We start from the raw sequence: 25,839 nt of genomic DNA, 5'->3' as shown, positions 1-25,839 counted from the left end.
TGCTCTTGCTTGGCACTTCAGGCCAAATGGAGATGCAGTTTTCTGCTGCACACAGGAAAGAAAACTCTTCCCTCTTATCTGCCTTTTCCAAGGCTGGTGCTTGGGTGATGATAGGGAATTGTCACTGGGAAATGAATACATGGCTGCGTGATACATCTAGCTGGGATGATGTTCTTACAACCTCTCAAAGCTGATCAGGATGTTAGGAAAACACCACAAGTGCTCCCCCCACCTCCTTCTGAAACCCCAACACATGCCACCAAAGGACCAATTTGTTCTCACATGCATCTCTGCCAGGACTCCTCTCTGCCCAGGAAAGGTTTTCATATCACAGATCAACATTGATCCTCAGGCCAAGAACTGAATCAGTATGGATTGTCACACAGGGCAGCAGAGAGGCACCTCACAGACAAATGGAAGGGCTTAGCTGAACAGTGCCTAAAAAGCAGATGTTGGTTTTTAGTGAACTCAGATCTGGAGAAACATCAGCAAAATCACTGAGAAACATCAGAGAAGAAAAGCCCTGGTTTTGTTTTCTTTCTACGCTGCTGAAGAGCAAGTAGGGGATTCTTGAATAAACCTTTTCTTCTCCTGGATGTCACTGAAAGTCTGCAGGAAATTAGCAGGATTTTGAGACAGATGGTGAGACAGCAAATCCCTTTTTCATCTAGAAATCCAGCTTTAGTCATTAGACTTCTCCTTAGTTCTGTTGGCTGTACACTGGCAGCTGATCTATGGACTATCCCTTTTTCCTCAGTTTTTTGTTGATTAGGCACCTAAGTCTAAAGGCAGGTGCTGAAATGCATCAGAGCCCCCAGCTCACCCTGAAGGTGAGCAAAGGTAGATGCCCTCCTTGGAAACTGCTTGCCCAGTTAGAGCAATCCACACAGCCAGTGCATCAAACCACAGCAAGTGGCTTCTGGCACGGCCCCATGTCCATCACTGCAGACATTTTCTGATTTGTAACTAAGGAGAATAATTTATCCCAATTAACTTATCTTGATGTCAGAATTCCACTTAGTCTCACTTGCAAAGAGCCTACAGTTTGATGTTGCACCTGTGCCAGCTGCAGAATCATTTTCCAGCAGTTTTTCATCAGAAAAATATCATTTAACACAAAACACCACCTTGGGTGGGTCTTGTTCAGTTTGCATTCATTGCCCACAGGTGTACACAACACTTCTTGGAACTGGCTTCCCACTTCTACCATCCCATGGACACTACTGGAAAGAAATTATATCATCCCAAGGAAGTGATAAAACCCCTTAGGAAAAAATCAATTAAAATGTAACAAAAAGAATTCAGAATACGGGCTAGAGAGAAACAGGCTTCCAATAAAAATGTAAATAATTTTATAACAGGGTTTTTTGCTTTGATTTTTAATGCATTAGTGATAGAAAAAGAGTGTTGTTTCTGCCAGGACCTCTTCTGCTTTAAGCCCTCTGAAGATTTTTCAGGATGCTCCCCCAGCAGGTCCATGCTGTCAGATTTGTGCCATTGGAAACAGTCCTTATGGATATATCACACTGTTGTATCATATTCCCAATGTTTGGAAGTGCCACAGGTGATGTTACCCAGCAGGCATGAATTGGTGTCAAGCTCAGGGTTTATTCCTTTTTGTGGAAGAGGCTTGGTGCATTCTCATTGCTGGGTTCAGGCATGACCTGGATCTTCTGGTTTTTGAGGGCAGCTTCCCTCATCTTGTAATACATGAACTCATTCTGCTGGAACATGCGCAGCTCCATCTCCGTCTGGACACGCATGACCTGAGGGACACAGCAGGTTACAAACCCTGTGATGCAGGGGGCCTCGAAGCAAGTGAATAAAACATTGCCAGAAAACAGGCACTGTCCCCAGGGGATGTCCTAGGCCATGCAATGACTGAGGCACCGTGCCCTCGGTGTCCTACCAGCAGGACCAAAGCTGACTGGACACAGATATTCTGTTCTTTCTCCAACCCCATTTGCCTGTGTACTGAGGAAGGCATCAACCTTTCCTGCATGCAGCTTTTCCACAGGCTACTGGGAAGCCTCATGCTCCCAAAACCGATGCAGAACCTAGAGGTGATGCTGTGCAGAGCCAGGGAGTGAGTGCAGTTCCCATCCACACCCTGGGCCTGGCTCATCACCAGGGTGGGGGTCACCTCAGGTGGGAGGAGAGGGATGCTCAGTCCCACAGCTGCACCCTTTACACCCCAGGATTCGTCATCACCAGAGTCATTCCTAGTGCTGCATTACAGCAGAGGATCAGAAGGGGTTTTAGGATACATTTTTACACCCCTCTGTGCATTTATTCAACCCTTTGTTTAGGAGCACAGAGATATCCACTATTTTCCTCCTAAAGTGTGAAAGGAAACACAGAAATGGAGGTGCTGTGTCTCATCCTTTGCTACACATATGGAAACAGTGAACAGATTGGCTTGAGGTAGTAGATATTAATTTTTCTGAAGATATAAAATTGCACTAATAAAGGTTATAGCTCTGCTATATGGGGACTAAGGCATCAATAAAGGATTTCATCTGGTATCCTATAATTTTTCGGGAGTAATAAAGGAGAATGCTATAAAACCAACAGGTCACATCAAGTGAATTAAAGGCTAAAGAAATGATAGACTCCCAGCTGAAATTGTAAGTAATTCCTCACATCTGAGCAGATGTAATTCCCTGGGATCTCAAGATCTTGACTCTAAGCTAGGAAATGCAGCCATCAGTCATCTGAGGAAAAAATACACTGCTGCTTAGGAGGAATGGGGAGTGGTAAATAAAGAAGAGTGGACACCAGTAAAGAAAATCAGGTGGTAAACATCCACCATATGTAATTTGATGTACTCAAATTGCAATGTCATCCATCTGAGAGCAGTGAAATCGGGCTGTTGAAAGAATAGGAGGCTCTGTCTTTGGGCACAGCAGTTTCAAAGAAGAGTCAGGGGCTCAGCTGCCATTTCTCATGTATGTTCTGGTGCAGAAAAAGAGGTATTTTTCAGGGAAGAAAATTTCCAATAAGAAAGGACATGCATTTCCCAGCAGAATATAACATAATCTAGATAAAGCCACAGCACCAGTATGAAGCAGTCAGCACTTAATACATCTCTCAGCCCTTACGGATGATTGTTTCCACAGCTTGATTCTAATCTTGTCCAGATAGAGAACAGAGATGACAGGAGATGACACCTACCTCCAGGTCTTTGGTAATTGGGTGGGAAGGTCCATGGGTTATCAGGAGAATGGCATAGGCTTTACAGATCAAGCCATGGCCAGCTTCAATGAGGCCAGCATGCCAGTGAGTCACTCCTGCCCGCATCACGGCCATCCCCAGCTGCGCATTGTTGGGATGGTATATTTTCCTGGAAAAACATTGGGTAATTTTAGTTCAGGAGAAATCTGGGTTCCCAAAAGTGTCATTGACATGATATGCTTGCCAAAGAGCAGATAGTTTACTCAGGTGAAGAGCCTGTTGCAGCCTTTTCCCCTGAAATGTTCCCTTCTTAGAAAGGGTCAGGGACACATTACTCAAGGACAGAGCTGTACAGGGGCACAAGTTGTGAAAGATGGGATGTGAACTGGGAAAGTTCAACATCTGGCTTGCAGAAAGCCAAGGTCTGTCATCTTATGCCAAGAGAATACCAATCTCTGTAATTATTTTGGCACAAACAGAACCCAGATCTGACCCCACAGCTCAGGTGGCACCAACTTAACTTGACACACTTGGAGCAGTGAAAATGCAAAAATCACCAGTTTCTCATTCAAAGTGGGAAGAGAAACAGGTGGTTCCAGAAACTCCAGAAATGTTCATCTCACCCTCTGCAGCTGCATCCCTACACCTGGGAATTGTCAGTGCCTAAGGTGGGAAGACTGAAACCACTCCTCTGCATCCAACTTTAAAAGCTGAAGCAGAGTTAGAAGCTGATTGGACTTAGCTGAAAACCTGCCCTCAAGGGCTTATTTGGCATTTTGAATTGGCACTTAAAGCAAGAAAGGAAACTACCGTGGCCTGAGAAACTGAGGAACACGGAGGGGAAGGAATTTCCTCTGTGTCAGTCAATTAGTTCAGTGCCAGGGCTGGGACATGAAGTTGCTTGTCAGGCCTGCAAGCCAGGGAGGTGACTCTGTCACCCCTCTGCAAAAGAACAAAATATCACAGGCTTTTTGGAGTAGAACTGACCAAAAAGACAAGCAATGAGTGTGAGATGGTCTCAGCAGGAGAGTGAATGATACGATGAATTGGGCTTTTCTCTCTTCTCTACAGTTTCCATTATTTTTCTTCTTTTCCTGCTAAATACTCATCATTCCTGTCATAAAACCTCAGTAATAATAAAGCACATAATTTTTAATGTGAGATTTACCCTGGATCTATGTGAACTAAATCTGAATTTCTTTATTCTCACTGAGCTTTTAGCACAGGACTATAGAATTAGCCAAGACAAAACCCATGTACTATTCAAGAGTGAGGGAATGTCTTGAGTGACAGCCATTTGACATGGCTTCTCTTTCCTCTTTGACCTCTCCTTCCTGCAGGGTGCAGGGAACAGGCCATCTCCTGCAGTCACAGCCTCTCTGTCCTGCACCGAGGCTCTGTGTCTTGCTATCAGGGCAGCCTTGAGATGCTTCTGAGACCAAACAAAAAGGCTAAAGAAAGATGTTCCTAAACCATTTGCCAGTTCCAGTTTAGTACATCAAGGTGTTTGGGAGCTCTTGTGCATTTAAGAAGGGGTCTCTGTCTGTCTGGTGGTACAAAAAAGTCCCCATCTGAATTTCATCACCACTGCCTTGATGGGAGTAGATTAAGAAAATTATTCCTGTAACACACAGCTTAACATTGCGTGAGCACAGAGAGCTGCCAGAAGTAGGGCACAGACGCACAGGTAGCCATCCACCATCCTCTTGGCGTAGTCAGCTGCTTCCTCAAACATCTGGAGGTAGGAGAGCACCTCGGAGGCAATGCTGAGGATCCTCAGCAGGTAGATGTTCGTGTCCCCCAGCACAGGCTCCTGTTTTGCCAGGCAGTCACGGCACAGCTTCACAACCTGAGCGTGGAGGAAGCAGGGAGAGGAAGGGTAAGTCCAAGCAACTTTGGGCCTGAAGCTGCCACACCAAAGCCCTGTGGTTTGGACAGTCCTTACCAGTCCCAGAGGCCAAGTCAGCCTCTGTGAAGGCTGGGGAAGAGAGGATGTGCTTTGATTTGTTAAGAAACATCAGCCGAGCAAAATGATTGGCACTCAAAGCTTTCTCTCCAAGGTTACACTCGTAAAACTGGTGAGGAAAACGTGATGTCTTCTGCTCAGAAGAAAGACTCCAGGAGGCTGGGTACTGTCAGGTACCAAGTGCCTACAGGACTCTTACACCCCAGTGCCATCCACCCAGCCTCCTGAAAGCACTTGGTGACAGGAATACTCTCAGTGACCCCCTGGGGCTGGAGACACAGAGCTGCACTGTTCCATGCCTGACCTAGCCGTGATTCAGTGTCCTGATTTCTGCTCTAGGCTTCAGCCTTTTCCCAAAGACAGTTAAAACCCAGAGGTTGTTACTCAACCTGGAGTGCTCTCTGAGGAGAACAATTAAATATTTCCTGGGTGAGCAAAAGAGGGAGAAAAAAAGAAATTACTTGAGCTCTGTCACCCATTGCCTTTGTTGCCCCAGATGGGACATGTTTCTACCAAACCACACACCTATTCTCAGCACCTGACAAATGAGCAACACAAGGTGCTGAAGTGATCAACACAGGCAAAGACCCCTGACAGTCTTGTCCTGCTCTCAAACCCACTGTCCTTCTTTTTGTGAGGCTACCTGGCAGAGCTGACTTCTTACACCTGCCCTGTAACTCATGATTTTCACCAGGAGGCCCTTGGTTCAGCACCCGTGTCAGTCAGAGGTTCTTGAAGTCACCTGAATCTCCTTGTGTCATCACTACAAAAGAAGTTAGTCTGGGATGTCTCAGACACGGTTGTCCGTTACAGAGGGCAGAAACCAGTGTCAGCTTCTTCAATTTGAGCTTCCAGGAGGGCAGGAAGCACATGGGGATATTCAGGTTGCAGCAATGGGGAGGTTGTTTCATCCATAAATCCCAAATGTAGAGGGGGACAAGGCCTGCTTTCCTGGGCAGTGTGTGTGCAGCAAGAGAGCAAAAGGACCAGGACTCACCTCGTGGTAATGTCCCTCCATGCGGGCCTTGTTGATCTTCTCCAGCGTGTCCTTGGAGAGCTGGATCACCTCCTTCACCGTGTCTGCAGAGGGCTGGGGACAACATTAGGAAAACCAATGAGGAAAACACACTGCCTCACACTTCCAAAATATATTGGTTGAAAGCGTGCTTGGCCCCAATCAGCTTAGTGGGATGTCTCCCACATCACCCAATTCCTACTGCTGGATGAAAGTGCCAGCGTGTCCCTCAGACCTGCCCAAGGCTGAAATGAGCTGAAATGGGTCCTGCTGACTTCAGCGAGAGTGTTGCCCATCCGGGTAGTGGCCATGTCTCTGACAAGTGCGACTGGGCTCCTCAACTCTCCCTGCCACTCCTCCCCTCTGGAAATTCACCCTGCCACTGAGAGGTCTTGTTAGATACCAAAGAGGCTGTGAAAGCCACCAGCTGGTGAGTATCAGGTGTTCCTAGTACAGCTGCTTGAGAGAAATGAGGCTCTTGAGTCAGAGATGGGTGGAATAGGAAAGATCCCTGAATTTTACCTACCCTGAGAATTGCTGTCATTAGTTCCAAACACCCTAAGATGGCTGAGCTCAGATTCCAGCTGCACCCAGAGAGGGAAATATGTTTTCCTGCACACCTCAAAGAAATTTGTGTTTCACCATGCATTTAGAGAGGTGAAGCACATTTAGGAACACCTGTCAAAACACTAATGAGCTCATAATTAGCTGCCTCTTCTTTCTTGCTTTAATACTGAAATATAACATAATATCCAGCACAACCATTCATCTTCTGCTTCTCTGAGCCCTTCAAGTTTGCATTTTCCATCTATTCTAGCTATCATGACCTTCCTTTTCACAAATGAGACACCTGAAATCAGCCCACAATCACGTGACTCCAGGAATTTTTGGGAAGAGCCTGGTGTGGAGACACACAGCAGAGCCAGCAGCCAGGAAGGACCTCTGGGTGTAGATCAAAAGCAGAGACCCAACATTGCAATGAAGGATGCAAAGATTGTAGGACTATAGGACTCTCCTGTTGTCTTTTTTCCTACACCTGGTCAATTAGACTTTTGAGGAATCTGAAATGCATCTAGTTGGGAAATCCTCTTCAAAGTTTAGTATTGAGGGAAAACCAGTAGTTTTCAGAGCCATTTTCCTCCCATCTATTTATGGATATGTTTGCGTTATGATTTATTTTTCTATAGTCTTATACTGAAGCTATTGTAGCTAATCAGATTTGGGCAGCTGTCTGAGCAGCACACAGGGTACCCTGGGGCACAGAGTACATCCAAAGGCAATGTTAACATCAGTGCTGGGCTGTCTGAGTCAAGACTCCCAGAATAGGGACCTTAAACAGCATTTCCATGGTGGCTTTGTCTAATAAAAATCCTCCCTTGCCTTTACTGGACTTGTAAGTCTGTTACCATTATAAACAATGGGAACTTTGCTACTCTTTGGAAGAGGTGAAGGACTGGAGGTCGGAGCAGCTGTTGAGGATGGAAGCTGTCAATCTCCCGTGTATTCCTAGCACTTTTTCCAAGCAGCTGTGAGCGCTGCTGCTCCCAGGCAAGCATGCCTGCATTCAGGAAATGCGACCCAGCCGACGTGCTCTGTGGGTGAGGTCAGCCTGGATCCTTATTGTCTGTGGATGGGGTGTATTTTTAATAGCTGAAATCATGCACCTTGCATGCTAACAGGCTTTTTCTGCACAAGCACTTCAGGTTGTGGAGGACATTCCCCCAGAAGCATGTGTTTTCCTGCTGTGTGGCACACAGCACCTCTAATGCTCACCAAAAGGGGATGGTGCATCCCTAGTGGAAGATGTCCCTGCCCATGGCAGGGCAGACAGAAGGAGATGGTCTAAAAGGTCCCTTCCAGCCCAAATCGTTCTGTGATTTATGGTTTCACTGTTCAGTCAAGGCTTGATAGCAGGTGTTGAATGAGAGTTGGAATCTTTTTGTGCTGTCTACTGGGGAATGTGTTCAAAAATATTTCTGCAGAAAGCCAGAAAAAAATCCTTCTGCATCAGAGAACTGAGCTCTGGGACAGCTTTATATTGTAAGTGGAGAAGTACAGTAGCCAGGATTAGCTGTAAGATGAAGCTTGATAATTTAAAATGGAGTTATAAAGCAGGGTCTTTTGCACTAGAGAACTTGACCCAGCAAGGAAAGGGTGTCCTCTATCCCATGTCCTATCTCCCATAAGGGAGCTCCCTTATATCAGCTTGATAATATTTCTCTAAACCTTTCTCAAGGAGAGATTTACACTCTGCAATAATCAGCCTTTCCTGGCTGCCATCTCTCTGAAAGAAGAGTTACAAGACTGAGCTTGGCTTCCTGGCACCTCCTGAGCGGGAGGCTGAGGGTTCTGTGCTCCTTTCCAGGAAGGTGCCTCTCACTGGGCCTCTCCTGGTGGCACTGCTGGTCTGAGGTCACATTTCCTCATCCCACCTTTTCTGTTTGGTTTCCCACCTGCTCCACATCATTCCCTGGGCTGCACTGTGATTCGTGGTGTGACTGCTCAACAGTGCAGATCAATGACTTGATGATATATTTAATTGCCCTGCCTCGCTTTCCCTTCCCTTATTCACTTTATAAGGCTTGCAGGAGGAAAACCCCCCAAGCTAACACTGCCAGAGAGCACAAAACTATGAGCAATTATATCCTTGGGTAGAGGAACTAAAAAGAAGCTCCTAGAGCTGCCAGCACACTCATAAACTGGAGCAGTTGACCAAGGAGCACTTCCCACTGCCAACAGCAAGACGCAGCCTTATACCCTCCTGCTCGATGACTTGTGAGACCTCCCAGGAAAAGAGAGATTACTTAAAAATGAGCACTTAAACATGTTAATTCCTCACAGTCAATCTGCCCACAGCAACCACACAGAAACGTCAAGCGATGGTGCAAACTCCCTGTGACAGGCCTTTGCAAAGAGGGACTGGATGTTCAGGCTTCCCACATTCCTGGAGTTGGTGTGATGGTACAAACCACAGAGCTTCAGCAGCAAACAGTCCTGTCACCACAATCACCTGCAACACATTTCTCTTTCTGCTGCTCAAAATGTAGATTCCCTTGCAGTTTCTCAGAAAACAAACAAACAAACAAACAAAAACAACAAAAAAACCACCCAACCACTATCTAAATGCCAGCATTTTTCTTAGCTCTAGACCTAATTTTCCAGTATTTTTGCATTCTGTCTATTGATGGACTTTTAGGTTAAAGGCACCTTCTGGGGGCTTTTTTAAATTAAAAACTGCACTTATCTTGCATAGTAAGGATTAAGCTGGCCTTGCATGGTGGGCTTGAATTGGTGGTGTGTCCAATCAAAGTTTAGTTCTGTTCTCATTTTACCTATTGTCATTAGTCATGCTCTTGCCAAAATCTGACTCTGTTCCTATAGTGTCCCCGTGCTGAGAAACCACAGTCCTGGAGACCTGCAGACACCTTGGTGGAGGAGATGCAGCCACCACTGGCTTTGGACACAGCAGGACAAACCATACCTTGCTTTCCCCCGCCTTCACTGCCAGCATCAGGTCATCCTTGAGCTGTTTCTTGCAGTGCTCGCACGTGCAGTCGAAGTAATATTGCTTCTTCAGCTGCTTCCGCCGCTCCTCGCTCAGGTTGAGGAAATCCACGTAGGAAACAGTGAGCTCATCCCCTGGAGAAATCTTGCTCAGAGCCCGCAGCTCGATCCTGAGGGCAGAGGAGGTGGGATGTGCACTTGGAGAAGCAGCAGAAGCAGAAGTGGAGCCACGGAGCCATCAGGAACAAATCCTGTGTCCTGCCCTGCCTTGCAGAGGTGAGCCCTCGCCCTAAGGCACTGCTTTAAGTCTTCAGGGAGGCAGTGCAGAGGTGAACAGCAGTCTGGTTGACTGAATACAGAGCAAGAACACACTCACACCAGTTTTTCCTGCCCCTCTGCAAGTCCCTGGCAGGGATGTGTAAAGGTCTGAGCTATAAACAGGTTATGGCTTCATTAATTTATCCAGATGGGGGCTGAACCTAGACATCAACTTTTATTTTGTTGCAGGAGATGTCACCAGAAAAAAACCTCACTGAGATCAGAAATACACACCAAAATGCTCAGTTTGGATTTGGGGTCTTTTTTTAAGTACTGCTTTGCATGCTACCCACACACCCCTGGCTATACTCCCAGATCCTGAGCTGTGCTGCCTTCGGTATTGTTTTCACTTTGAAAAGTTAAGACAAATTCCCCCTGGGTGCTGCATAAGAGATGCTTTCACCATGTTCATGCATTTCCACATAAAAGCTTAGAAATAATTATCTGGAAAGAGTCTATTTTCAAATAGCTCATTTGACCTATTACCACAATTCAATTGCCAGTCTCTTACTGAAATCCACGGCAAGCCCCTGATGACAGGATTTGGAAAGCCAGACCTTTGTACCTGCCTTTCTCTCATGTCATTCCCTGCAAAAGGTCTTAAATAATGTGGGCACTCAGAACTATTCCTGTGCTGTTTCACTCTACACGCTGAATCTCCCAGTTACTCTGGGCCATCTCTCAGCTGCAGGGACTAAACATGCTGGAGAATTTGGCCAGAATTGGGAAAAAATCCATCAAATACAAACTGTGAGGTGGTTCTTCTGTGTCCATCTCCTCTCCCAACTACTAGTGAGCTCAACAATGTGTTTAATGTCCATGTCTGCCCTGAGATGGACCTCAGGGGGACCTGCTGGCTCCCATCTGAACATGAGGTGCTTTAGGTGGAACCCAACAAAAGCCTCACTAAAGGCAGAGGTGGCAGAGGACTCACAGGTATCACCAGGTGCATTAAAAGTAAGTATTTTGGGGAGGACATGACTTATTCTCTGTGATCATGATTTTGCAAAGGGGTTGTAGTTCTCCTGTAATTCCCTTTTATTTCCCTTGGAATCCCTGTTACAGGCTCTCAGCACCATGGGTGTTGCTCTCAGTCTTCCAGCTCTGCTAAAGCTGCTGTCAAAATTCCTCTCCTCGGCTGGTCTTGACCTTCTCTGGGTGTTGTCATAACAGCAACATATTTTGTACAAAATTTATCACTAAACATGCCATTGTCACAAAGAGCAGCTATTAGTCATGTCACAACCACGGGAAAATGCCAGACAGAGAGAGGTGCAACCTGCTCCTCCAGGAGGAAGTGCATAAAAAAGAGCAATTCCCATCCTAAAGGTTTACACTATAAACATTCTTGTTCACACTTAACAGGATGCTCGTTGAAGTGAGTCATGCAACCAGAGAAGCAAAAGCAAGCCTCTGACTTTCATGATGCCCCTGATAGCCCAAGCACTGTAGGACTATTTTAAGCAGCCATCCCTTGTGCGGAGGGGATTGATTGCCTTTGGGGTAAGCCAGGAAACACATGGCATATTTTAAATACTGTAGTTAAAGAGCCACTGTCAGCAAGGAGCACACCACTGAGCTTGTCCAGGGCTCTTTCCCCAGTGTCTGCCATGAGCAGCAGGGACCTTGATAGCTGCAAGCACAGGCACAGCGAGTGCCTGATAGCTCAAAACTCAAATTGCCCCAAATAGCAATGCTAATCAGAAGTGAAACTTTTGCCCCATTTTTTATGGCCCTATCTATAATGTACTGAATAAGATTCAATTGTGAAGAAGAGCACTTCAAATGTATTTCACATCTTCTTTGGGGAAACTCCATGCCCACTTGAAATTAAATTTTAAAACACAACAGTGTCCCCTTAAGAACACTGATTATAATATACCAAATGCCATGAGTTAAGCAGAGACATTTTTTTGCACATATTTTTGTGATTTATTTAGTTCGGATCAGGTAACAGTGGCATCATTAAAAGGTGGAACATTAATCATGGATTATGATAAAAAGGAATTGAAACCTACATCTCATGGTACTGCTACTGTAGGCAACGCATTCCTCGGGCACAGTTTGTTGCAGAAGAAACGTGGAGTATTTAGTGTGTCAGTAGCACAGTCATTTCTCATCTCCTAATATGCAAGGTTTTATTTTGGGCTGCACAAGATTAGTGAGACCTTGTTCTGATTTTGATGCTCTTGCCATGGTCAGGGGAGGAGAAATGAGGAGTGGAGAGGGGAAATACTGACAGAGAGGAAGCCAAGGGAGAGGGTGGGAAGGCAGACAGGGAATTCACCCTGGGGAAAACAGTCATAGTATTATCACTATCATTCTAATTTACTACAAAATGCAGAGTTAAGTGAGGTTTGGGTTTAGTGGGGCTTTACACAGGGGAGGAGGGAAGTTTAGAAAACAGGGAAAGTGAAATTTGGTGCAAACAGAGGGAGCCCCTTGGGGTCTTTGCATCTTTTCCATTAAACACAGGGCATGAGGGGCACAGGGAGGAGAATGATGCTTTCAAGACCAACCCACCTCATCTGTGTGTGGAACATTGATCTTACAGCCTCATGACTGAAAGACAAAACAAACACCTGCGGTTTACACACATACAACAACGAATAAAATGGGTACATGGCATAGCACTGGACATTGTACTGACAGGAGACAAGGGAGCTCCCTGTTCCTGGCTCCTGCAGCACTGCGTGAGAACTTCCCTTTTGCTATGCAGCTGCCAGGACCAAACTGTCCATCACTGGGCCATAGAGAACTTGATGAAGAGCTGCCCTGGCACTGTGAGTTTAGGAGTGGTCTAGGTCAGGGAATGTGCAAAACCTGCTCCTGACATTTGGCAGGAACTAAATCTCCTGCACAGAAAGGTCTCCACTGACATCAGCAGTTGTGCTCTCTAGAACAGAGCTTGAAATGGAAATCAGACTGGGATATCAGCCACAATTTACCTGGCCAATAACCAGATGGTCAAGTTTAAAGTCAATAACCAGATACATGTGGGAGCTTTGACAAGCTGCCAGGCAAATAAATGCCATTCGTGTACTTACCCAGAAAGTCAGGGTTGTTATCACTGCTGGTTACCTGCCCCACTGCTGGAAGTTGTTTGGAGTGGCTCTCCCACCACCCCACTATGGATCCAATCCAGGGCAACTGGATATCACAGTACAGACTCCAACCTGACTTTGGATCAGACCGTATTTCCCACCAAGGTAATAATCCTAATGCAGTTTTGTTTTCTCTTGGCTCATTTACCAGCTGCTGGTGTAGTTTTATCAGGGAAAACCAGCAGTGATAACTGGAGTGGAGAAGCAATGTGTTAGTCAAAAAAGGAGAGGCTGGGGATGGGGGGGTTAAATTAGAGCACTAAAGTTTAGTAAAGACAGGTAGCTGTAAAATCACGGTGGAAAGTTCAGAGGAAATCCTGTGGCTGTGCAGTTTCTGGCAAGCAATTTCCCACAGTTAATGTCTTGCACACACTGCAACTTTCTGAATCAACAGCAGTTTATACCTGCCATGGCTTGGAAACTGGGAAGGGCAGAGCACTCCTCTTGTGGGCTACCTCCACTCCCAGCTCTGCTGAAACATCCCTGCATTTCCCACTGAATGTTATTCCATCTCACTTGTCCTGCAGAGGTTTTCTTACAGGACTTGGGTGCGAATGGGGAATGCCCAGAGGCTGAGAGCATCCTGCACTCGCAGGTGACTCTGCTTGCAGATAACAAACACTTCTGTCATTAAGGTCTCATTGCTAAAGAGTTAATCAGTGATTAGTTGGGATGGTACAGTCTCACCAGATGGGGACTGTGTTAGGAATGGTTATAAACACACCAGCAGATACTGATACACAGCTGATTGCAAGCTTCGGTTATGAGAAACTCTTGGACTGTGGACTTAGAATAATTCTTAATAATTTACTCCATGGAATTACTCCTTAACTATCTATAAATGAAGCTTCAATATGAGGGGTGAGTTAAACAGCTACTCACTACTTTATCTACCTATTTTGAGTCTAATTACAAAACTGATAAGAAACCAGGGAAAAATTCTTTGCTGGTTGCTGGATTTGGGGCCAAATCTGGTGTATTTGTCAGTGTATCAGATGATAATTTTTTAAATAACAAGGAGAGAAACCAGGTTGTCTTTAGCAAGAAAATACTGTTCAGGCTTTTTTTCCTGAGCTAGAGAAGGAAATAAGAAAGAATAGATTTTCTGGGGCAGGGACCTGACTCTGGGGGTGACAGAGCCTGCTGAGTTGCCTGTTAGGATGCATGCCTGCTGCACCAAACGAAAGAAATCCACTCACTTGCCATTGTTGAAGACAACAGTGCAGTTGGGCCAGCAGTCGTGGTTGGCCTGGCAGAGGTTGGGGAAGATTCCCACACCAACAGCCTGCAGTCCTCTTTGGTCACTGAGGGTAAAGCCATTGCAGCTGATCTAGTCCCAAAACACAGGCAGGAAGAAGCATTAAAGGAGAAAAAGCTGAAACACTCCAGTCAGGATAAAACATCAAGAGAAGCAAAGCAGGACTCATGCAGAAGGACCAGCCCAAGGCAGAGCTGAGTAAACATTATGGAGTATTTGCTGTCAGTGTTCACCTGGGAGGTCTAAGATAAATTTGGTTTGGTCGTGCATCGATTTCCATATATTTGGTTCCTGTAAATAATTCAGAAAAAGGTCACAGGAAAATGATTTTGAGGCAATTCCAGCAGAAAGCAAAGTTCACACTCATGAAAATAGGTATCAGTTAGAAATTAACCTTTACTGCTGCATTCAACCTGGTCATCAGTCATGTTTGCTGGGTTGCCCTCAAAGCTCATAAAAAGCAGCTACTAGTCTTTGCTGTGAATTTTCAGAATGATGACTTTTGCATGACATATATTCCAAGACTGAATTATTTTACTTTCCTATATAATACACTATTATCACATAGGAACAGAACAGTTTTCAGTCACAAGCATAAACAATATCTGCAAAGAGAAAATGTGATAGAATAAACCAAAGGAAATAATTAACTCAGTCACTGATTATTTTACCCGGTTAATAGTTTTATTTCCTTTGTGAACTGATTCTGTAGATTTTCGGTACTTCCTTGCTTCTCCACAGAGAAGCTGTGTTGGTCACTAGCACAGAGGGTCTCCCTGTGTCCAGTGGACTGGATTTTCTTTGTGGTGTGGGTACCAAAGGATGCTGTGTCCTCTCCCTATACTGGGACTGGCAAAGGCCAGCTTGTCTTGCACAGCAGCCCCTGCAGAGGGGTGAGCAGAGCATGTGTCTCCTCTTGGCAGTGTTGGGAGCTGAGGGGATAGTGCAGGGACACCCAGGGCTGGGAGCAGAGCAACTCAGCCTTAACTGGAATTTCCCTCCCTGCTACACTGAGAACAAAACTTTGTAGTTAACAAGTTAGTAATGGATATTATTAAATATATTGAGTATTTTTTACTGATTTTATTATATATTACGACTATGCAAAAAATTGAATGCACACAGTATCAATAGATATTAATGTATTTACTAAAACAGATCTGCTATATTCAAATATATTCTAGATTTATTTACTAAAAAACATATTTAGATTTTCTCAGCTCTCCCAGGTGCAGAGAGATGCCCAGTGGGACTTGTGATGAAAATGCAGCACCTATGATTCAGCAAACAATTTGTCTGCATGTTTAGACAGCCAAAATGTTTCAGCCCTTGCCATGCCTCAGTTTCCCAGTGTCAGTGCAGAGGAGAAGCAGGTGGGGAATGGGATGAAGTCACCCATCCTCAAATCAGACCTGCTGGAGAGTTCCTCCCAAAAGCTGGCATTACAAACCCTCCCCCATCTGCACTCCCACCCCTCTAACATACCACTCCGAATATGTGGGAGATGAACTGCATCCCAAACTGCTGGCAGTGGGGTGGCCAGAACTCCAGGAAACTCTCCACGTCCATGCGCAGCTCCTTCTTCTCCTCCTCGCCAAAGCTGTCCACGTGGTTCTGCAGCTCATCAATGGACACCAGGCAGCCCTCGGACAGCCCACTGCCCTCCCTCTCGATCTTCCACAGGATGCGGGCAGCCAGCCTGGCCAGGAGACAGCCACAGGTGTTACAGCACCACCACCACAAGGAGAGAACAAAGGACCATCAAAATTCATCTCCTGGAGCGGGAAAGGGTGTGCAGGCAGACTGACTGAGACAGGCTCAGCATCAGATGGGTGATGGATGGTCACCATCCCCAGCCTTCTGAAGGAAAGGGAGATATGCAGGGTTTTGTCCCGGCACCTGTGTTCTCACCTGGAGAAGTGCAACAGACCCCCAGGTCCCAAGCCCTCCACAAATGCTCCCATTTCCTTGAGGATCCCTCTCATTTTCTTATGGTAGGGCCAGAACGTGAAGACAAATTAATGTATCCTATAGGCAACTTGGGGAAGAGCCCATCTCCTCTTTCACTTTTCCACCTACTCCCCAGTTTCCCACACCTTCTAAACTATCCAGGGTGGGTTTGCCTCACCATGTTCAGAGTTTTTGGGGCACAGAACTGAGAAAAAAAATAGCACATCCTTTGCACCATTGATGCTCCTCCAGGTCCCTATCCCTTCAACTCAAGCATGCTCTTGGACTTTCCTAAACCTTCTCCCACCTCCACCCTGCTCAAATCAGGCCACCCAGCTCTTCCTTGCCACGGGATGCCCTGTCCTCTCCCGGGCTGCCGGGGCCAGCTCTCACCTGATGTTTTCGGTGGGTGCCTTGCCGTGCCTCTTGATGGCAGAGCACTCATTTTTGTGGTTGAGCCAGGCCGCTCTCTGGCAGGTCCTGTCGCAGTAATAGGCAAACTTGCACTGCCCACAGCGGTGGAGCCTCTCCTGCCGCTTGAAGCAGGTGTGACAGATGACGTGTATCAGGCTGGAAGGACAGAAGGACACGTTGGATCAGCGAGGGCCAGCTCTGCCCAGCAAAGATCCCGCCAGCTTTGCACCCCTGGGCTCCCTGCAGCCACTAAAACGGACTCTTCATGATTTTTGGGGAGGATGGAGAAACATCCTACCCAGCTTAATCCTTGTGTTCTTGCCCAGTGCTGTTGCTGTAAGTTAAATGGTCATGGAGTAACTGGGACTCCTTCAAAAGGGATATTTCATCTTTGGGGGATTCAAAAGAGGATTTCAATTGTATGCATGTAACTATAACCCAGACCCAGGGAGGGGTGCGTCAGAGGATACTGCTGAAGAAATCTGACCTCACATCCTCCCTCTGAGAGTGTCCAGGGTCCCAGACTGAGGGAAAACCTCCCCCATAAGCCCCTTCACATGTCCAGCTGTTGCTCCTAGAACTTAATTCACTGAGAAGGAGGAGGAGACACTTTCGTCTCCTGTCCAAAAAATTTTGGGACTTTCCCCTTGCTGCTAGAGAAGGCTTTTCACTGCCTGATTTGGTGTCTCCAGCTGTCTGCTTCTCCAGGCAACCGCCCACTTCTTCTGGGCCTCCAGCCAGGCTTGACAGTACAGGAGAATTTAAATTCCCATCACTCAGCCACTGCTGGTGCCAGAAGGGAGCTTCTCCTCACTGCAAAAAGCTCAGGGACCTCAGAGGCTTCATGGTCTAGGGCACATTTATCATTGTTCGTAACACAGACTGGGGAAACTGAGGCACGAGGAAATAAAAAAATTATTGATGATCCCATAAGGAGGATAAGTCACAAGCAGGAATCAGACTCACAGTCCCTGAGAATGCAACCCAAAGACTGTCCTGCCTCTCTACTATACCCATAGATATATATATATACACACATATATATGCATATTTACATCACAGTCCATTTAAAATGCATTTTCTTTTCTGTGAAAATATGTGAGCTGCTGACATAATCTACCGTGTGCCTTGGCTCTTGCAGGATAAAGAGGGCCACTGATTTAAAAGCAGGATGACCCCCAGCAGACAAAACCATGTGCAAAAATGAGGTTTGGAAAATGAGATTTAGGCAAGTGAGCAGTGCTGGAGGGAGCCCAATGCAAGGCAAGCACCTGGGATGGGGCAGGGGGAAGCATGTCTGGGAAGGGGGATGCAGCCAACTCTGCTTTGTCAAATGGAAAAGCTGAGAGCTCGTGAGAAATGTGAGGCTGTGCTCTGTCAGCTGTCAGGTCAGGGGGACAGAGAGGTGCAAGAGAGATTACACTCCTTGTAAGGCAAAGCAGAGCCAGAGAGCTGATAAAACCCACATGGTTACGTCGTGCCAGGAAGCACAGGGAGATATCTCACATGGGGAATGGGGGTCCCTCCTGCCACTGGGGTGTTTTAAGGGCAGTCAGCAAGCAAAAAAAAAAAGAAGTTTCCTTGCAGAGAGGAATGACAGGTTGGAAGGGAGCATGGTGCAGAAAAACCCAAGTCCTCCAACAGGTGCTTCTCTCCCCTCAGTTTGCTCCCTGAGAACCAAAAAATACTGAAATGCTGGCTTTGCATTTTGCTGTTTATTGCACAGGGTGTCCAGATTTTCCAAAGCAAACCTGGCTGGCAGAACCTACCACGAGCTCTGGAAATCCCTCATTTCTGAGGAGATGCAGAAATGCACTAAAAAAGTTATACAAGACTTTCTGAGAAAGCAAAGGAACAGCCCATGTGGTATTGAAACTGCAGAGACAATTACTCATGGCTAATCTGACTGGCAGGTGTAAGAAATACTGCATCTCTTACAAAACCATTATGGGATCCTCCGTGCCCCAAAATGGTGTCAAACAAGACTGGATTTATTGATACAGTGTGTTACCAGGACTCCAGAGACCTGGGCTCAACTCTTGGAACAGTAAAAGAGTCAGGAGACACAAGTATTTGAGATCTGTTGCCTAAATCTTCAACTAACATCGCTTAAGCATTTGCAAGCACCTAAATCCCCCAGGTGCCCCTTGGCAGTTGTGCAAACTCCTGCTGTGTCAGAGGAGCTCAGAGCTGGATGGCCCAAAAGGGAATGGCAGAGTGGGGATCTCCCTTGGCTGGGTTCTGATACCATCTGTCCTGGAGACAGACAGCACCCAGACACCGAAGGCTCGCAGTGTTCACAGCCTCCTCTCTCTGCAGCGTTAAGGTTCTCCGAGTGAAGCAGCCTGAGATTAAATTTAAGTCTCTCAGCCTGTGGAAATCATTGGTCTGTAAAACCTCTGTCTGGTCTAGAAAGTGTTTAACACAACCCAAAATGGCTTCAGGTATCCCAGACCTCTCCTCCCAGTACAGAGAGCAGCCCACATCCACACGTCAGGATGCTGCATGGCCAGGCAGCCTCAAAGCTCCTGGGGAGAACCCTGGGGCAGTGACTTCTGCTGTGGCACCTACCCAGGAACCCTGGAGGTTTGAAGCCCCTGGCTCTTGCTGCTCAGCTTCCCTTGCTTTACCACACAACAACACAATTGCTTTCTGCTGTGTCTGTGCACGCCGTGGCCTCTGAGGTGATCACTGCCCTCTTCCACATATAGTGAGAACTGCTTCTCACCCTGCCCAAAAGCAGGATCTTCCTTACTACAGTGATGCCTCCAGCCCATCACAAGCTTGCCAGGTCAGGGATTTGGGACTGACTTAGAGGGCAGATGCCACTGACAGATTCACTGAATGACTTTCTGGGGAGACTCAGGTTTCCTTGGCCTCCCACCCAAGCATCAGCCGAGCTGAACTCTGAAGGGCTCACGTTCTCTGGAGTTACATAGATGAGAGGCGCAGCCACGGCTAATCCTGGGTGTAGCAGGATTAAAGGACAAAAGCAGTGATTCAGTGTGCCAGCCAACAAATACAAGAGGTAACAGCACTGACAACTAAACCATGGCTCCTGCAAGCACGGCTCACAGTGAAAGCAGAAGAAGCAAATATCTCTTGTGACTGCTTGGACTGGATTCAGACAGATTAAGGTCTGTTGGACCTGCCAGGACAGAGGGCTGAGCACTGTCACAGGAAATGTATTAGCCTCATCTCTGAAACATGCACAACCCAAACATTTGCCATCCAGCACCCACAACATCTCATTCATTGGCCTGGAAAAGCCAGGTGAGATGGCTTTAGGGCAAAGAACAGAGGAGGATTTCATTGAGTAGCTGATGGACACAGTGAGTAGCTCACAAACTATTTAACATGGGTTCATGCTATTCTGTGCATCACAGGTGATACACACAGATGGCCTAACTTACACCTAAGTCCTACTTATTATTGCTTGGCAGGGCAACTCTCTCCTCAGTCTGCTACAGAGAACAGCATAAGAACAGCTTAAGATGTAGCCAAAGTCTCCTTGGCTTTCAAAGCAGGGGCTGTAACACTTCATTGAAAACAACAGCCTAAGGAAATGCACCTGCTACCTAAAGATTAATTATTAGCATAAGAATGGGTTTGCTACTTTAAAAAGGGTTTGACCTTAGTATTTTCTCCTTTAAAATGTCAGGGATGACATATCCTAGTTTTTCTGATTTGAGTGGAGGATTTATTTTAGAATAAATTGTGACTATTTTATTTTTAGTCTTTCATTACAAGATTTCCCAGCCTCTTCTTAGAGGTGTGGGGGAGGTTTTCTTTAAAAAAAGCTAGGTTTTCTCCCAGGTTTTATTTAAAGTTTTGAACAAGTGAGATAATGATAAAGAAATCAAACCCCAGAACATTTTTTAAAATGTGAATATGATCACATTAGCTCTCAGTTTTTATCAGTATCAACTCAGCGAATTTGTTCCCACAATCTTTTCAGTCATGCTGTTATGGAAAATTTTGGATTTCTTATATCTCTAGGTCATTTCAACTACAATAACAGAGCTCCCCATGTTTTCTCGGAAAATGTTTTCAGCCTCTTTCATACATCAAAAAGAAGTGCAAAAATTGCATGATGTCAGTTTTTAGCAATTTGCAGATCACTCATCCAGCAGATCTTCAGATGATCTTGGCTTTCCACAACACGACACTGTTTTCCTTGACTACTGTCCCTCAAACCCCGCGGGTTAAAGAGCAAACCTTCTCTTGGCAAAGGCTGACAGAGACATATGAGGCATCCCCTTGCTTATAGGAAATGTAAGCTCCTACAGGCTTGAGAGCCAACTGATGTGTCAGAGGAGAAGGTCCCATACAGTACATTGAGCCCAGGCACTGGGAATGCTGTCACCATGAAGGTGACAGAGGAAAGGAGACCTGGGTTCTTCAAGGAGACAGCAAAGAGGGAGGAAGGATTAGAGAAAGTTTCAGTGAGAGGCTCAGAGGCTTTGCAAGTTGAAAAATTACCGCAACAAAAGCAAAAAATTGCTTGAGATGTATTTCCAGCTTTCTGCTTCTACTTCAGAGCAAAGCAGGCCTGACAGTGGTGTTTTCAGAGTAGTATTTCAGCTGATAACAGCAAGGCTGAATCAAACAGAGATCAGGCTGTGTCTACGCTTTATCCTGGAAATCACACAGAGTTCTGCACCCCCTTTTAATCAGTATTCACCATCTCTTTAAGCAGCCTCCTCTCATTCAGGTAGAAGCAACAGGCTTGATACAGGAGTCAACATCCAGTAAACACTGGGTTAAGGGACAAAGTTATAGAATCATAAAATAAGAATGGTTTGGGTTGGAAGGGACCTTTAAAGGTCATCTAGTCCAACCCCCCCTCCAATGACCAGGGTTAGCCTAGTGAGTCATACCCTGGCCTTAAAATCTAACTATGAGCTGACTGATGTTTATAGGAACCTCATTTTTCTTTGAGTTTTATGTACTTCTAGATTAAAACTCTCTGACACTGTGTAAGAAACTGCTGCTCAGATGACCATCATTGGTCTGAAGAGTACAAGCCCTCACCAGCCTTAACGACTTTAGGGACTTCCAGGGTCCCTGTGACCTTCAGGGGCTTTCCAGAGTGGGATGCAGCCTGTAGATTTAGACACCTAGATGTGCTCATCTGTACCCCCTGTGTCAGAGTAGAGGTAACACCACCACACTCAGTTCAAAGGTAGATTCATTCATTCAGCTCAAACGTAGATGTCTGTGCTCACTGCACATTATAGGGTTCCATTGATTATGTCAGCATTTAGTGTTGGATTCACTTGTCTGGACACAGGAGTCCAGTGTCAGGCTCTGCAGGGACATCTGATGATAGAGTTTTGTCAAAGAAAACATTTCTCCTTTTCCTAGCAAAATAAAATCTCCACACCTTCTCAAACTCAGCCTCCTACTGGAAGACAGACACCTATAAAGTGCAGTGGGGTGACAACCTCAGGTCCAAATTGGTTCAACAGCTCCTTGCATCTCTCTGTGCATCTATCTCTATCTACATACATAAGTCAGGCTGAAGTCTGTGCTGTGATATCCAGTTGCCCTGGAAGAGCCTCTCCAAGCAGCTTCCAGCAGTGACAGCAACCCTGAGGTCTGACTTTCTGGGCAGTAAGTACAGATATCACATTTTATTTGCCTGGCAGCTTGTCAAAGCTCCCACGTGTAACTTGTTGCTGACTTTAAACTTGACCACCTGGTTATTGGCCAGGTAAATTGTGGCTGATATCCCAGCCTGATTTCCATTTCAAGCTGTGTTTTAGAGAGCACAACTGTGTTGTATCTCTGTAGGGCTGCTCCTGCTAATCTCAAAATGACCTTTGCTTTGCCTGCATGTCCTATGCAGCCACACAGAAGATCACTGACTGGAAAATAGGGTCACATATTTGGTAGGACCTGAGCCAAACACTTAAACCCAGCAATCATTCATAGTTGAATCCCTTTTCCATAGTACACATACACAGTGCTTTCAGCAAGACATGGGAGATACTGAGTCAAGTTAGGATGAGGGACTCTGGATTTTGGGTTTGCCTGTGCAGGCTGAGGCCCTTTTTAATAGACACCAATTTTAGGACCTATACATGTGTGTTTGAGGACAAGGAAAAGCACATGCCTCTTCCCTGAACTCTTCATCCATGCAGAGACAACAGCAGTTCTTTCAGGGTAAAATCAGCTGCCATGGCCAGGTGTGGATTTATTCTTGCAGGAATAAAGAATACTAGGATGCAGGCAACCCTTCTTTGACAGAAATCAATTCAATGAGGCTTGATGCAATTGAATACCCTGGGACAGCAGTAGGAGGTACCTTTAAAACCAAAGCCCTGGGTGTGTAAGAAAAGCATCAGGGTGATTTCCACAAGAAAAATGTGTGTTTCCATTACATCTCAGGCCCAGGCTATGCCATGCCAAGCACTAATCAACAAGCATTTCTTCTCTTTCGGAGATTTTGGGACTGCGTTTCACCACTGACCTATACTCAGTGCTTTGGGGTGAAATGTGTCACAGGAGGGTATGAATCCATTATTATTGCACAACAGTTGCAGAGAAGGGTTGTGTTTACCTTGACTCCTTGCTGCTCAACATCTAGACCTGCCCTCTGGGAGCTAAACAAGCCCAGCATGGGAAGGAAGGGAGGGAAGCAGGGAAACACATCTCCCCCCATCTGAGGTTTTCTGTTGGAAACCTCAGCCTAAAACACAGTCTGCAGTCTAAGAGCTGATGCAGTGATAACTTCTGCCCTTATCTCATGTTACATAAGTGACATTTGAAAAAGCAGCAAAGCTCTAGCTCCTCAGCATGGGCAGCTCTGCTCTATGCATGATGCAATATTTCACACAGAACAAAAAATGTTTTTAACCCACCATCAAAAGTCTAAATGTTTCAGTGGTTTAAGAAAAAAAAGTATTTTTAATAAGGCATATGAGAGAAATAATTGTCCATAGGCACTTCTGAAGAAAATCGCCACAAAATTCCAGCTAGTGGCACGAGTGAAACTGAAGTACGAGATCTAAAAGGACACATCAAGGAGAAATGATTTTGTCACCAACTCCTGTAATTGAGCTCAGGGTGAAGACTTCAAGAACTCAACATTTTAAAGTGAAAAATGACATTTTTAATGTGAGCTCTTGCAATGACATATTAAAATAAAAACTAAAGGTGTCATTCTTGCTATGGCAAAGATTCATAATCATGTTCACCCACTGACAGTTAAAGGACAAGGAAACAGTGAAAGACACAAAAAACTTATTTCTTGCTCTCTCCATTTAATACCCAATTCTCTGCTACTGTCAGATCACACAGTGGCACTGATCAGCTTCAGCTGCAAGATGACCGGGGTTAAAACAGCAGCACGACCTCTGCTTGTGTCCCAGACTTCGCTAACAGAGCTGATTTAATCAGAGAAAACTCAGTTAAACAGAATTGCTCACAGCCCTGCTTAGTGTACAGGGTATTTACTAAAGTTTCTGGCTGTTTGGGACTAAAAATTCAGTCTCAGGACTCACCATGATGCCCTTGAAGAACACTTACAACTTTCCTAAGCTCAGAATGAAACCTTCAGCTGCCATCCAAGTCCTCAGTTTAAAAATTCAGGCCACATTCTATTCTCAGTTAGCATGCTATAATGCTGAACAAATTCCGTTTGTGTCAGAGGCTTTAATTTAGATTTAGCCCAAAGGAGATCAACATAGAAATTGGTTCTTTGCATCTTTTCTCTTCCAGGTTATTTAAGAGAATCCTACTAATTCAAAGGGCAGAAGTGGGCACCTACCAGCCACACCAGCAGCGCAGGTTGAGTGAATGCTGTGATTAAAAAAAGCAGCAGAAAAGAAAAATATCCTTGCACCAGAACTTAGTGTGTGGCTACATCAGTGTGAACATAAATTTAAAACCAGTCTCTTGAAAGAGCAAAAGCAGACACTTGTCTCCAGTTAGCTCAGCCAGCAGTAAATACTAAATCTCTGTAACAGAAACAGAGTCGCTTGCTGACCCCCACCACCTCCTAGCTGGAGGGCAGCAGATGATGAAGCTGCAAGTGCAGCTGGGGATGGCACACATGAGCAGAGCACAATGGAACTCATTTTTATCATGTATTTCCCATCAGAGACTTCAGCAAAGTCAGTCTGAGATTCCTGTGCACCTGAATTACACTAACTCCCAGCAGTTCACTGCAGTGTAGCATGGGGCTGGTTTTGTGAGGCACTGAATACATGCAACTTTCACTGCATTTCTAAAAGGTTACCAAGCGCCTCACAAGGTCACGCCCTGGAAACAAACTGCACCATACGAAAAGTGAAAAAGCTGATCTGAGCCCCGGGAAGGACATTCACTACAAGCTGTGAATGTGTCTTTAGAGAAGTGCTTCTGACTTCCCTCCGATCCCTTCTCTGATGTCATCCAGACACCTCCAAACTTTTATACAACCAGTCGGATGAAATTTTGCAGTGAGATTACTTTCCCTCTGAGTTTTACAAGCGCTTTTCTCTTACCTGTCAAAAACCACGGCTGCATAGGCTGGCTCTGCAAAGATGACATCCCCAGGCAAGAATTCCTTCTGGGCTTTCAAACCCCTGCCTTTGCCTTCAGTTGTGAACACTTCCACTGACTCCATTCCTCCTTTGGTCATCCCAGGGGACCCCAAGGCTTGGGAGGTGGGTATCTTGGAGCAAGCCAAATCTCCCGTCACTCCTATCAACTTGGACGTGCTGCAAGGCCACGCTTATAAGAGGAGGGCTGGTCTCCCCCCACCCCTGGCCACATCAATTCCCATAGGAGGGCAAGGGGGTGGGAGCAGAGGAGGCAGGAGCCGGAGATCCTCTGCACAATATCGCCGACCTATGCGGGGATGGGACACGGCTGGGATTTCTGCTTCATTAGGAAAACCCTCTCCAAAACGTTGGGAAAAGTTTCTCCCAACCACAAGAAGTTGTATATATTACAACTCGGCTTAATTTATCCTCTCCCATTGGAGGGAGAGTGTATTCTCTTTGCAGGGTATTTTTAGCGACCACATGCTTCTGTCTCTCAGGAAGCAACAGCTGAGACAGTGGGATGGGGAGGGCTGGGATGCCTCTTTCTGACCCCTGCACTGTTGTCTGGCTTTTTCCAGAAATCAAATAAAGCTGCTTTATTT

At 45.9% G+C, this 25,839-nt stretch overlaps 1 protein-coding gene across 2 annotated transcripts; it reads right to left on the bottom strand.

The window, feature by feature from the left end:
• Positions 1–151: 151 nt before the first annotated feature.
• SMYD1 (SET and MYND domain containing 1) lies at positions 152–25,559 on the bottom strand. Of its 2 annotated transcripts, XM_010402089.3 has the most exons (10): positions 25,196–25,559; positions 16,683–16,859; positions 15,825–16,038; positions 14,281–14,411; positions 12,501–12,539; positions 9,637–9,829; positions 6,138–6,230; positions 4,860–5,023; positions 3,175–3,343; positions 152–1,766 (listed from the first exon to the last, which is right to left on the bottom strand). In XM_010402089.3, exons 1-10 carry the CDS (start codon positions 25,330–25,332, stop codon positions 1,608–1,610), a joined length of 1,476 nt encoding a protein of 491 aa, XP_010400391.1. In that variant the 5' UTR covers positions 25,333–25,559; the 3' UTR covers positions 152–1,607. The 2 variants fall into 2 exon arrangements, with proteins under 2 accessions (XP_010400391.1, XP_010400392.2); XM_010402090.3 differs by lacking the exon at positions 12,501–12,539 and having other exon boundaries at positions 25,196–25,557.
• Between the last annotated feature and the right edge of the window lie 280 nt (positions 25,560–25,839).

Source organism: Corvus cornix, chromosome 4 (assembly GCF_000738735.6).
Source record: "Corvus cornix cornix isolate S_Up_H32 chromosome 4, ASM73873v5, whole genome shotgun sequence".
Classification (NCBI taxonomy): Eukaryota; Metazoa; Chordata; class Aves; order Passeriformes; family Corvidae; genus Corvus; species Corvus cornix.
The sequence above is the reverse complement of the archived record's forward strand: the minus strand, read 5'-3'. Positions and strand labels throughout refer to the sequence as shown.

What these genes read in the sequence shown, in the direction of transcription:
- SMYD1 (XM_010402089.3), bottom strand. Translation starts at nt 25,332, where the DNA reads ATGACCAAAGGAGGAATGGAGTCAGTGGAAGTGTTCACAACTGAAGGC. An exon ending in TGAAGGCGGGGGAAAGCAAG is followed by an intron (nt 6,231 to 9,636) that starts GTATGGTTTGTC and finishes TGTTGTCCCCAG; the next exon opens with CCCTCTGCAGACACGGTGAA. An exon ending in CAATTACCAAAGACCTGGAG is followed by an intron (nt 1,767 to 3,174) that starts GTAGGTGTCATC and finishes TGTGTCCCTCAG; the next exon opens with GTCATGCGTGTCCAGACGGA.